This window comes from Ursus americanus, chromosome 9 (genome assembly GCF_024610735.1).
Source record: "Ursus americanus isolate L20-20 chromosome 9, mUrsAme1.1.p, whole genome shotgun sequence".
Taxonomy (NCBI): domain Eukaryota; kingdom Metazoa; phylum Chordata; class Mammalia; order Carnivora; family Ursidae; genus Ursus; species Ursus americanus.
In genome coordinates, this window is record NC_142135.1 from 46,947,884 (window position 1) to 46,962,243 (window position 14,360).

General features: G+C 36.8%; 1 protein-coding gene and 1 pseudogene across 5 annotated transcripts in view; both read left to right on the forward strand.

Moving 5' to 3' along the window:
* The window catches only part of RMDN1 (regulator of microtubule dynamics 1), a 48,323-nt gene that overhangs the window by 10,464 nt on the left and 23,499 nt on the right, over nucleotides 1-14,360 (forward strand). For all 5 annotated transcript variants that reach the window (XR_006781121.2, XR_006781120.2, XM_045806027.2 and 2 more), the window contains exons 2-3: nucleotides 3,478-3,595; nucleotides 12,389-12,485. Coding sequence is in view for 3 of the 5 variants with exons in the window: in XM_045806027.2 (XP_045661983.1) it covers nucleotides 3,478-3,595; nucleotides 12,389-12,485 (215 nt within the window). In the remaining 2 variants the exon portion in view is untranslated. The remainder of the gene's footprint in view (nucleotides 1-3,477; nucleotides 3,596-12,388; nucleotides 12,486-14,360) is intronic.
* Nucleotides 3,602-10,657, forward strand: LOC123797910 (L-lactate dehydrogenase A-like 6A pseudogene; annotated as a pseudogene).

A 14,360-nucleotide genomic window follows, 5' to 3' on the forward strand; every position in this document is an offset into this window, starting at 1 on the left:
AATTGCGGGGGGGGGGGGGGTGACAAAGAGGGAGATGAGATGTTTTGGACTAGTTATGGTGACCGATGAGATAGTCAAGTTGTCATGTAGAATAGACAGTAGTTGGGTAGTTCTTCTGGTGTTTACCTTCTGAGGTCTGAGCTGGATATACAGATTCAGGGGATATTATCATATGGTTGTAAATGATAACATGGTAGAAGTTGAAAGTACTTTATAGTAAGACAAGAAGAATGCCTAGTACCTACCATGGAGGAATTCCAATATTTAAGAGGAGGTGGAGCTGACAGGAAGTTAGGAGGAAAACTGGGATATGGTAGGGATACATTCCTTCCCATCTAGTGAAGAGTTTGTATTTTGGAATTCCTTCTAGCTTGAACTTAGTATAATCAGTGTTGAAGAAAAGACCTATCTAAGAGATAGCTTATTTCTTTGGTTTAACAAATATTTTTTGAGAATTATTTATGTGAAAGGCATTGTAGAGTATTGGAGGTGCAGAGTAAAATGGCACATACTAGCTGTCTCAGACAGTTTGACAAGTTGTTAGTATCTTCAGGGGTCACTGAGTCCTGATTCTTTTAATTGGTTTTTTTTAGTTCCAGAAACATGAGTTTTATCTATTTCCTCACAGATGAGCAGAAAGCTGCTTTACATTAACCAAACTAGTCTGAGTCCCACTGGAAAACTGTCACTTTATTAATTTACAGTAAGAAATACAAATGTCAGCTGCCCAACAGTGCATTTTCTCCCCTCTCAGAAAGCCAGAATATTGTTTATTGAGCATAATACCAGTAAAGGAAGTTAAACACTGTGAATGTGTAGTTTTCTCAAGCTATAATAGTCTGTGCAAACTTTTCAGCCATGAGATATACCTGCCATAAAAATAAGGAACCAGGAGACTTACTGATGATATCTTAAGTCTTTTGCTTCTAAGTACCACCACCTTACATCCACACCCCCATACCTCTGCTCCTAATCCCATCTTGCTTCTCCTTGGTAAATATGAACAAACTCAAAATTAAATGTTAAAATTGTGATTATGTCAAAATCAGTTTTCTTATTTTGCTGTTGATTCATTTTGAATCCAGTTGTGTGTAATATCTTGAATATTCATGCTCAAGAAAGTAAAGCACTCAGCAAATTGGAATATGTTAGATTCCTCATGCCTACCCTAGATCCTTATGAGAAGTTAAAATATGGGTCAGATTTGAGTCCTGAGAGAGAGCCCAGGACGGCTACAAGGTTTTTTGTTTGCTTGTTTGTTTTTTTAACCTAATAGAAGGATAGAGTTGCCCTTTACCATGAAAGGGAAAGTTGTGAGGTGGGTAGAGTTGAGGGAAACAGTATCTGTTTTAGCTAATAAACATGAGATGCCTGTTGTACTTCATGTGGGGATAGATGTTGATTACGCTGCTGGATATATGATTCTGAAGTTTAGAGGAGTCACCCAGGCTTCGTATTACATTTGTGTGTTTTTGGCACGCTGATGGTATTTAAAGATGAGATCACCAAAGTGATACAAGTAGAGAAAAGAAGGCCCAAAACACACCTGACCAGGGAGGAACCAACCAAAGAAAAGGAGCAGTTGTTGAAACCGGAGAAAATGAATGATAGTAGTGTTCCAAAAGCCAAGTGAGAAGTGTTTCAAGAGTGAGAGAACATAGCAAGTGCTGAGGAAAGGGGCTGGATGTATTACAAAGAAGCATGAGGAAAAGGGGGGAGGGTTTGCAGATGTCTTTATCTTGATTGCAGTGATAGTGATGGTTTCATGGGTTTATATGCATGCCTTAATGAATTGTACATGTTACATATGTACAGTTTATAGTATGTCACTTATATCTCAGTAAAGCTGTTTGTTTGTTTGTTTGTTTTTTTTAAGATTTTATTTATTTATTCGACAGAGAGAGACAGCCAGCGAGAGAGGGAACACAAGCAGGGGGAGTGGGAGAGGAAGAAGTAGGCTCATAGCGGAAGAGCCTGATGTGGGACTCGATCCCGTAACGCCGGGATCACGTCCTGAGCCGAAGGCAGACAATTAACCGCTGTGCCACCCAGGCGCCCCTGTTTTTTTTTTTTTAAGAGATTTTATTTGGAAGAGAGTGCCTGTGCACAAGTTGGGGGAGGGGCAGAGGGAGAGGGAGAAGCAGACTCCCCTGCTGAGCAGGGAGCCCAGTCCTGGCCAGATCCCAGGACCCTGGGATCATAACCTGAGCCAAAGGCAGACGCTTAACCGACTGAGCCATCCAGGTGCCGCTCAGTAAAGCTGTTATAAAAAATTAAACATCCAGGGGTGTTTGGGTGGCTCAGTCGGTTAAGTGTCTGCCTTCAGGTCATGATCCCAGAGTGTCTGCATTGAGTCTTGCTTTGGGCTCCCAGCTCAGTGGGGAATCTGCTTCTCCCTCTGCCCCTCCCCCTGCTCATGCTCGATCTTCCTCTCTCTCACAAATAAATAAAATCTTTAAAAAAAAATTAAACATCCATTCATAGCTTAAAAAAAAAAGGAAGTGATCAGCTGTCAAATCCTGTTGATAGGTCAAGAAAGCTGAGAATTCAGAATTGACTATGGGAAATAGCTGTGTCCTTGGTTACCTTAACTGGAATACCATCAGTGGTGTTGTGGGGATAAAAGTGATTTGTGTGAGTTCGAGAGTAGGAAGAGAGGAAGTGGAGACAGAGTACTCACAACTTTTTAGAAGTTTTGCTGAACAGAGAAGTTAGAAAACGAGACTAAGGGGAGAAGTGAATTCAAGAGGAGGCTGTTTGTTTTTAAGAGAAAAGTAATGACTTACAAAGATAGTATGGCTTGTTTTTATACCAGTGAGAATCAATCAACGGAAAGGGAGAAAATGATACTGTCTTATGAAAAAAAAAGGCTGTTGTAGGAAAGAATTGGTGGAGTGATACCCATATACTCCTTTGCCATCAGTCTTGAGAATTCTGGCCATAATAATGAAAATTAATTTACAAATCTGTTTGGATATGCTCTTTAATTTATTCATTGTTTATTTCAAAACTATGGGTTTTGTAGGTCACTTTTGAAGATATCTTTAAATCCATGTTTTTAGGTGTAGTAATCACCATATTTGATATTTTTCATCTTGCGCTGTTCTTAGGATTGGTACTTATTATATATTAGTATCTCATATTTTATTTCATAGTTATAATATCCATGCCTCCTCAAATAAAATATAGATCTTACAGTCCAGCCCTTAGCATGACTGTGATTTTTAGATAAATTACTGTTGTTAGCCTTAGCCATTGTTAAGAATCTTTTTTTAAAAGGATATGCTCTCCCTGTAATGTAACTATGTGAAACAGTTTTACTGAAGAATTTGATGAAGTAAGTTTTGAGCTTGTATTCTTAGGATTGATTGCTTTGGGGGTAGGAGAACGTTGTAATTTTTTTTAATTGATGTAATTTTTGCTTGGAGTTCCTTCACATTTTGTATTTGATAACTCTGACCATAATTGTTTCCATAGGTGATGGGAAATCTAGGAACTTTCAAAAGAAGCCTTTTATTCTCAGCTTTACCTTATCTGGGTTTTGAAGCATATCAAGTATTTTCCCAGGCTGCGGTGGTTCATGCCACAGCCAAAGGTAAGCCTAAGCTAAACATTTGGACTACTTAGAGTTAAGTATGTTTGTTATATTTTGTTAATAACTTTGAGTTATTTTTGAATAAGTAATGAAACTTTGTTCTACGCTCTATTCTCTATTCGTCATTGAGTTTGATTTTATATATAATATATATTATATCTGTGTGTATATCTCTTTGTGAATATATATATATATTCATATATATAGCTGTGTATATGTAATTTCTTCTAGCAACTAGAGCTCCTTCAGTGAGAAATACTCTGTTAAATACTTTGTAGTTTTATGGGACCCTTGGGCTAAGAATTTTTTTACATTTTTAAGGGGTTTAGGGATTAGGGGGAGAGGGATATACCACAGAGACTATATCTGGCCCTATGACACAATAATTCTTTTGTTTCCTTAATTCCAAGGTATTACACTCTTCTTGATATAGTTAAGAAAGGCCTAATTACTTTGAGGTAAAAGTATTTTTTTTACAAATAAAATGCAGTTTAGTACTAAATATCAAATAACTGATTGAAAAGTAGAAACATTCTATCAGATTTCTTATTTGGTATACTATAGATAAATATATATCAAGACTTGCCATATTTAAAAGAAACCAGTTGTGTGTGTTGACAGGCAAAATTTCAGTATATTAGATATATTAGTATATTGATTTATGGATTAAGCTTTTTTGTTTTTTATAGTCCCCACCTTTTAATCATTAAGAAGTGTTTGGGGAAAGAGGCAGAGATTTTATTTTTAATAGATGTTCTTATTAAAGTTGTGATAGGTGAATTTGAGAATATTAGCTAAAAATTACTAGTTATTGATTTCAATTTCCCATAATCATTCTTGTCTTTAAAAGAGCAGATAAGGGTCACCTGGGTGACTCAGTCGGTTAAGTGACTGCCTTTGGCTCAGGTCATGATCCCAGGGTCCTGGGATTGAGTCCCACATTCCGTTCCCTGCTCTGCAGAGAGCCTGCTTCTCCCTCTGCCTCTTTCTCTGTCTCTCATGAGTAAAATAAAAATAAAATCTTAAAAAAGATAAATAGAGCAGATAATTGAGAATTGCTGTGTTTTTGTTTTATCTTTCCTTTTTTTCTTAAATGTATAATTTATATGACAGATAAAGTAGAGGACTTGGTTCCCTAGATTCTTCATCTAACTTCAGTTCTCACAGTAACCTTGTAAAGTAGTAAGGACAAACTATATTATGACATAATATTTTTTTAAATGTATCAGAGATGTGCCCAGTGGTTGCAGTTTTAATATTTTTCTGTGTGTGTGTGTGTGTGTGTGTGTGTGTGTGTTCTATTCTAGGTGTTTTTGTTTTGTTTTTGTTTTTTATTTTTATTTTTTATTTTTATTTTTAAAGTAAGCTCTATAGCCAACATGGGCTGGAACTCAGGACCCGATCAAGAGTCAGGAGCTCTGGGGCACCTGGGTGGCGCAGTCATTAAGCGTCTGCCTTTGGCTCAGGGTGTGATCCTGGCGTTCTGGGATCGAGCCCCACATCAGGCTCCTCCGCTAGGAGCCTGCTTCTTCCTCTCCCACTCCCCCTGCTTGTGTTCCCTCTCTCTCTGGCTGTCTCTGTCTAATAAATAAATAAAATCTTAAAAAAAAAAAAAAAAAGAGTCAGGAGCTCTACTGGCTGAGCCAGCCAGGCTCCACCCATTATAGTATTAACTTTTGAAAAAGAAGCTCACAGTTTAACTTCTTCAAAGTCAAAGTGTCAGAGCAGAGATTAGAACGCTAATCAATTTTTTTTTTTTTTTTTTGGTGTCACACTTAGTTTCAATGTGCTTTAGCACCCTTTCCTTACAGAAATGAGTGCAAAGATATAGTGCCTTCCCTGAGGCACTTTGAAAGGCAAAGCTGAAATTAACTTTAGCTTTAATGGTAATAGTCCATTTTTTCAAAAGTGCCTTTATTTAAAATTACTGCAGGTTCAGTAAATTAAAAAACACTTTAAGGTGCTGGATCCTTGTGGGAGCTGCACAAGCTGGGCGTGGTTTTGCGCAGTGGCAGTAGCAAGCTGGGTGGGGATGGGGGTGCAGTGCGTTAAACCTTCAACTGTTTCCTTACTTTGCGCTTCAAAGAACTTTGATGCGGCTTTCTTCCATTGCCTTCCTTCACCTCTTGAGCCAGCCGCTATGAGCTGGGCTGGGGGAGTCCTGTGGGCAAGCCGAAGACTAGGCCCTGTAGGAGCTAGTGTCTTTTGCCTAGGGATGGCTCTGCGTCCCTGCCAGGTGGCATGCACCGCCCTCAGGGACAGTTGGTCCTTCATCCCTGTCTCCAAGATGGCAACTGTCACATGCAAACTTATTAAGAATTTCACTTCAGAGAATACCATTTACCACAATAAGATCTCTATTATAGGAACTGGCTCAGTTGGCGTGGCATGTGCTATCAGCATCTTATTAAAAGGCTTAAGTGATGAACTTGCCTTTGTGGATGTTGATGAAGGCAAACTAGAGGGTGAGACAGTGAATCTTCAACATGACAGCTCTTTCATGAAAATCCCAGATACCATTTCCAGCAAAGATTACCATGTCACTGCAAACTCCAACCTAGTGATTATCACAGCAGGTGCACGCCCAGGAAAAGGAGAAACACACCTTGATGTAGTCAAGAGAAATGTGTCCATCTTTAAATTAATGATTTCCAACATTACCCAGTATAGTCCCCAGTGCAAAATGATAATTGTTTCCAATCCAGTGGATATCTTAACTTAATGTAGCTTGGAAGTTGAGTGTGTTTCTCCAAAACCGTGTTATTGGAAGTGGCTGTAATTTGGACACTGCCCGTTTCTGTTTCTTTATTGGCCAAAGACTTTGTATCCACTCAGAAAGCTGTCATGGATGGATCCTTGGAGAACATGGAGACTCAAATATACCTGTGTGGAGTGGAGTTAACATTGCTGGTATCCCCTTGAAGGATCTGAATTCCGATATAGGAACGGATAAAGATCCTGAGCACTGGGGAAATGTCTACAAAGAAGTGATAACTACTGTGGCTATGAGATGGTTAAAATGAAAGGTTATACTGATTGGGCTGTTGGCCTATCTGTAGCTGATTTAACAAAAAGCATTTTGAAGAATCTTAGGAGAGTACATCCAGTTTCCATGATGACTAAGGGCCTCTGTGGAATAAATGAAGTATTCCTTAGTGTTCCTTGTATCCTGGGAGAGAATGGTATTGCAAACCTTATTAAGATACAGCTGACCCCTGAAGAGGAGGTTCGTTTGAGAAAGAGTGCAGAAAAACTTTGGGAAATTCAGAAAGAGATCAAGCTTTGAAGTTTATAGCTACCATCCTGAAGTTATTAAAGGAGAGATAGTAGTCGTAGGATTGTATATCAAACTTTTGAATAAACTTGAATTTGTGTGTGTGTGTGTGTGTGTGTGTGTAGTTGCTATTTGGTCTAAATGTATGATGTATGTGTTTAACGTGTTACAGAAATTCTTGTTCTTTTCTTCCAGTATATGCTAATTCTTTCATTCTGGCTAGCTTATACATATGTTCATTTATATGCTGTTTAAAAAAAAAGTTATAACTTCCTCTACAAATGTAAACATAAAAGTTTATACAGAAAACTCTAAATGTTAGTTCCAGTCCTAACTCCAAATGAAACCTAAAATATATAGAGATCATATTTTTTTTACCTTGGAAAATGATCCATGTTTCTATAAAACTATAATTTCACAGTCCTTACAAGTTTTACTTTGTCATATATATCTCTGCTATTTGCTATATTGTGATCTTTATTTTTCATATTTTTTAGGAAATGGTCTTCAGGTGATTCCGTTCATCAAAACTGCTTACGTCTCTTTAGGCCTGCTTCATGCTCATTGAGACCAATATTTTCATTGAGGAAAATATTTTTTCCTTTTTCATTTACTGGGATACAATCATCTTTTGATTCATGTTTTTTAGAAATTAAGGGCATATATATATATATATTTTTAAGAAAGTTCAGCAAGGTTGCTGGATTCAAGACAAACTTTATTTTTTAAACAGGATTTTTTTTAAAGATTTTATTTATTTATTTGAGAGAGAGCTCAAGTAGAGGGAGTGGTAGGCAGAAGGAGAGGGAGAAGCAGGCTTCCCTCTGATCAGGGAACCCGATGTGGGGCTTGATCCCAGGACCCGGAGATCAACTGACTGAGCCACCCAGGCGCCCCCAAGGGCATACATACATACGTTTTGACATTTCAGTTGGATGGGGCTGTGGGACTCTTTTTAAAAATGGTAACTTCTGTATTTACCACAGGATAGGGCAAATACCCACTTGTTGGCTATAATTGAAGAACTCCAGTAGAAAGTTTTTCATTATTTCTTTAAAATAGACAAAATTTAAAGCCCTTCAAGATACGCTAATACAGTCACAGTACTCGTGTGTGTGTGTGTGTGTGTGTGTGTGTGTGTGTGTGAACGTTCACTTGTAAAATGCCTAAAAGATAATTAAAAGCGGCCCATCTTAAATAAAGGTCCTTCATATAATCATTTCAGTTGTCTCTTTTCATATACTTTCATTGATTCCTCTTTGATGAATCTACAGAACCGAGGTCAGTGCTCCTTCATCTGTATTCCTTTGTGCTACTACAGGGCATCTTTAGAGGCACTACTTCCAATACTGATGAGACACAGTATTGTTGGTATGAAAAATTTGCCTGAAATTTTGATGATGATGTTGCTACTTAGAGCCCTCTAGCATCTAGAAAAATCCGAGTATCTGGAGAATCTAGATACTTGTTTTCTACTTTGTAATTTCTGTAGGGAGAAATTTCCAGAAATAGAACTATTTTGCTTACTTTGAGGAGTAGAGTATTTCTTTTTGTCCAGATATATCTTACATGGCTAAGAGTACACTTAGCAAGAAAAACTAGAAGACCAAAGGTTACTAACTTACGTCATATCAGTGATATTTTTTAAAATTCTAAGAGTTATGATTTTGTGCATATTCATTTTAGGCTTAATTTAGATTTTATTGTACAGTTGAATTAATATTTCAGTTCATCTTTGGGTATTCATTATTAAGTTGAAAAGTAATTTACTTTAAAAGTTTAGTCTACTTTAACAATATGGTCTCTTTATGTCAGTAACATAGCTTATTTTTAAATATTTTCAGGAAAAGTACAGAGCATTAGCCAAGTAAAAAACCCACATAGCTGATTTGCAGATATGAGTGATCTACATGCTCCTAACCTAGTGCCTGTGTGTGTTTGTAGTATCAGAGTAAGTGCATTTGTTCCTTGTAAATTGCGCACTGTATGATTTTAGAAATTTCTCTTTAAGAATCAAGAAAAAAATACGTATTTAAAGCCTGGATATTATAGCTTATGGTACTATACTGTATAATAAAAAAATAGATAAGTGATTTAAGAAGTTAAGAAAGAATAGTACACCCAAAAAGGATTTAAACTATTTTAAATTATTCGCTTAATTTCTATATTTTTCTTTTAATTATATGGGTGATTATATGTAGCATTCCTACATTATATTAAGGACAGTAATCTCTATCAGTCTTCTGAGAAAGTCTGAGAAAAATCAATGAATAGAATTAAATGTAACTTTGTTATTTACACATACCATGTATACATTCAAAATGCCAGATCAGTATATTTAATATTGTGTAAGTTTTCTGTCACAGCAGCTGTCACAAATTACCACAAACTCAGTAACTTTAAACAGCATAAATTTATTACCTTACAGTTCTATAGTTCAGAAGTCCAAAGTGGGTCCCACTGGATTAAAATCAACAAGTTGGGAAGGCTGTGTTCCACTCTTTAGGGGAGAATCTCTTTCCTTGTTTTCAGTTTCTAAAGGTTTTCCACATTCCTTGGCTAAAGACCCCTTTCCTCCATATTCCAGGGTAGTAATCATTTCACTCTGGCCTTGTTTTCATTGTTATACCTCCTCTGACTTTCTTCTTCTGCCTTCCTCTTCCACTTTGAAGGACTCTTGTAATTATATTGGGCCCCCTGGCTAATCCAGGATCATTTCCTGTTTTAAGGTTAGCTGATGAACAGCCTTAATTCTAGTTACAAACTTAATTCCCCTTTGCCATGTAATCTGTACGTTTTCACAGATTCTCGGGATTAAGATGTAGACATTTTTAGGGCCATTATTCTGCCTACCACAAATAATCTTCAGGTTGTTGGGACACGTGGCTGGCTCAGTTGGTGGCGACTCTTGATCTGGGTTGTAAGTTTGAGCCCCAGGTTGAGTGTAGAGATAACTTAAAAAAAATAAAATCTTAAAAAAAAAATCTTCGGGTTGTTATAACCTTAATTTGGAGAGTCAGCCACTGATAAAAATGTACAATAAAATGGAAGCAAACTTAAGAAAATCAACCAACCATATGAATATTGAACTAGGGCACCAACCACACTGAAGTAGGATTAAAGAAGAATTTGCTCTTGTCATTTAATTTTTCCAAAGCTAGTTTTTAAATTACATTATGATGTTAACTTAGTAAAAAATACTTTACATAGTTCTGTCAAATTCAGGAGATTTTTTTTTCTGGTCTAGGTTTTAATTTTTCAAAAACTAAAAATTCAACCTCAAATACACTATTATCAATTAAAGTGTACTAAGGCAAATAATAAGCTTAATTGAATATATTGAAATGTTGGCTTAAAGAGAATGAAACTTGACCACTATCTCACACCATACACAAAAATAAACTCCAAATGGATGAAAGACCTCAATGTGAGACAGGAATCCATCAAAATTCTAGAGGAGAACATAGGCAACAACCTCTACGACATCGGCCAAAGCAACCTTTTTCATGACACATCCCCAAAGGCAAGAGAAACAAAAGATAAAATGAATTTATGGGACTTCATCAAGATTAAAAGTTTCTGCACATCCAAGGAAACAGTCAGAAAAACTAAGAGGCAGCCCACGGAATGGGAGAATATATTTGCAAATGACACTACAGATAAAGGACTGGTATCCAAGATCTACAAAGAACTTCTCAAACTCAATACACGAGAAACAAACAAATCAAAAAATGGGCAGAAGATATGAACAGACACTTTTCCAATGAAGACATACAAATGGCTAACAGACACATGAAAAAATGTTCAAAATCATTAGCCATCAAGGAAATTCAAATCAAAACCACACTGAGATACCACCTTACGCCAGTTAGAATGGCAAAAATAGACAAGGCAAGAAACAACAATTGTTGGAGAGGATGTGGAGAAAGGGGATCCCTCATACATTGTTGGTGGGAATGCAAGTTGGTACAGCCACTCTGGAAAACCGTGTGGAGGTCCCTTAAAAAGTTAAAAATTGAGCTACCCTATGATCCAGCCATTGCACTACTGGGTATTTACCCCAAAGATACAGACGTAGTGAAGAGAAGGGCCATATGCACCCCAATGTTCATAGCAGCAATGTCCACAATAGCTAAATCGTGGAAGGAGCCGAGATGCCCTTCAACAGATGACTGGATTAAGAAGTTGTGGTCCATATATACAATGGAATATTACTCAGCTATCAGAAAGAACGAGTTCTCAACATTTGCTACAACATGGACAGCACTGGAGGAGATAATGCTAAGTGAAATAAGTCAAGCAGAGAAAGACAACTATCATATGATTTCTCTCATCTATGGAACATAAGAACTAGGATGATCGGTAGGGGAAGAAAGGGATAAAGAAAGGGGGGGTAATCAGAAGGGGGAATGAAACATGAGAGACTATGGACTATGAGAAACAAACTGAGGACTTCAGAGGGGAGGGGGGTGGGGGAATGGGATAGGCTGGTGATGGGTAGTAAGGAGGGCACGTATTGCATGGTGCACTGGGTGTTATACACAACTAATGAATCATCGAGCCTTACATCGGAAACCGGGGATGTACTGTATGGTGACTAACATAATATAATAAAAAATCATTAAAAAAAAAAAAAAAGAAATGTTGGCTTATATGTAATATAAGTACTAAGTAATACAGTACCCTTACAGAAGACAAATATGTATGTTCCTTATTGTAATAATTGGAATATCCTGAAATTCAAGCTTACTGTTTTTTTTCAGGAACTAGTCAACTTTTTTTAGAGCATTACATTGTCTATAAGGTTTATATATTTTGTAGTAATGTTAATTACAAGTTATTGAGTTCGTTGGAGTAGGGGGAGAGGGGAGAAGCTGAGCAGGGAGCCCAGCCGGGACATGAGACCTGATCCCAGGACCCTGAGATCATGACCTGAGCCAAAGGCAGCCACTTAACCGACTGAGCCACCCAGGCACACCTTGATGACAAATGTGACTCTTTCATAACAGTGTCTGTGTAAGTTAGGTCGTAAATAGAATCTAGTGAAACAGTGTGGTGCAATCCATGCAAATTAGTAATTTTCAGTGCTGGAAGTGGATGTTCTGTCATTTTCTGCAGTGGATGGCACTTCGCTACAATAACAAAGTGTGTGTGTGTGTGTGTGTGTGTGTGTGTGTGTGTGTGTGTGTGTGTGTGTGTGTGTGGAGGGTAAGGGTACCATAAATTCCTTACTGGAAATTGCTTTCTTCATTTTCAAAAATGTATCATATTTCATTAGTTCCACAATAAATTTTCTATTTTTTTTAAGTTTCTCTGGTTTCAATAAATCACTTACTGTGATAGCTTCATCCTTATCTCTACTACACTTACATCTAGAGTCTTCAGATTTTCTGATCCTTCTTTGTAGGTGATTTTTATATGTAATTTCTTTTGCTTATATTTGAAAATGTTTGTTTCTTAGAATTGTTGTCATTTGTCTTGGGAAGACCTACTTTATTGTGTCTTTTTTTCATTTTTAGTCTTCAGAGTTGAAGAAATTCTCGAACAAGCAGACTACCTATATGAGAGTGGAGAAACAGAAAAACTTTATCAGTTGCTGACCCAGTACAAGGAAAGGTAGGCAACATATGATAAGCCTGCTTTCAACATTTTTGTTATTTAACAATTAAAATGATTCTTGGTGCTTGAAATGTTCATAATTAAGTTTTTACTGCAAAACAATATTTTTTAGAGTTTAATTTATAGTATGTTTTTTACAGTAAATGATTCACAGGTGCTACATGTATCTCATTGATTTAGAAAAGATGATTCTCCTTACTCATTCTAGTAGAACATTGAAGTATTTTTTCCATTTTGTTATTTTGCTTCAGATCATAGGAGCTAGTTGTTGAATATATGGTTATCTATATTGTATATTTCTCATTTTTTAAAGAATTTCTTATTGACATAAGATGTAAATGAATTAGGATGTTTGTATGGCATCACTGAATAGTATCTGTGTATCACTTTAGAAGCAGTTTTTTAGAGAAACTAAAAATACCTCCTTTTTCTATTTTTAGTACTAGATTTCATGTTTAGTCCAGAGTATCAGTGTGCAGTCAGTTTTGGGGAGGATGCAGGTGGAAGGAGATTCGGCCCTATAAAGTAGGTTTAATAGGGCTAATTTGGCATTTCCAGATCACGAATCTACCTATTTCTAAACTAAAAATATTGAGTCATTTTCAGCTACCTTTCTTAGATTCCTAAGACCAGTTCTGTCTTCATGACCCATCGATTTTACTTCCTAAATACCTGTAGAATCCACTCTTTCTTTCCCATTTTTCCCTTAATTACTTGTAATGTCATGTTTGGCATTTTATAGTCATTTCAGTAATTACTTGAAAAGTAAGCTGTAAGATAGTTACTCCATCTTTATTTAATTATAAATATACTATTGCTACCTTTAGTTTCAAAATTTTATGTGAATACCGTTTTTTGTTAAATATATAATGGGCTTAAAGGCAAACGTTTAATAAAAAGGATAAAAAGGAGTTTTGATGTTTTTTATTTTATTTTATTTTTATTTATTTATTTTTTTAAAGATTTTATTTATTTATTCAACAGAGATAGAGACAGCCAGCGAGAGAGGGAACACAAGCAGGGGGAGTGGGAGAGGACGAAGCAGGCTCATAGAGGAAGAGCCTGATGTGGGGCTCGATCCCACAACGCCGGGATCACGCCCTGAGCCGAAGGCAGACGCTTAACCGCTGTGCCACCCACGCGCCCCAGGAGTTTTAATGTTTTTAAAAATATTTCTAACACTGAATTGTGGTTACTATTGTGTTGATTAACCATTTCTTATTTTATATAAGTTTGTTCATATGGAAATTCTTCAGGTCCAGTGCCCTTACTTGAAATATTCCCATGTGGGGTGCCTGGGTAGCGCAGTCGTTAAGCGTCTGCCTTCGGCTCAGGGCGTGATCCCGGCGTTCCAGATTGAGGCCCACATCAGGCTCCTCCACTGGGAGCCTGCTTCTTCCTCTCCCACTCCCCTGCTGTGTTCCCTTTCTCACTGGCTGTCTCTCTGTCACATAAATAAACAAAATCTTTAAAAAAAAAAAGAAAGAAAAATATTCCCATGCATCATGGCATGGATGACACATTCAAACATAAGATTTGAGATTCTGTTATATTCAGTCATTTATTTATTAACACATACTTACCTATTGTGTGCCAGTTACTATATTTGGAGCTAGGGATATAGCAGTTTTGTTTTGTAGAGCATGACCTGCTCTCTAAAAGTTATGGATTTTATAGTACTGTCTGAACCAGTTAGTGAGTTGTCTGAAGTGTCTCAAGCCTTAAGTTATATGTGAATTTTCTAGTGCAACTGTTTAGAGAATTCAAATACAAAGATATTTTCTAAGGAAGTTAGTATTTATTTATTTAGTTTTATTTTTTAAAGATTTTATGTATTTATTTGACAGAGACAGCAAGAGAGGGAACACATGC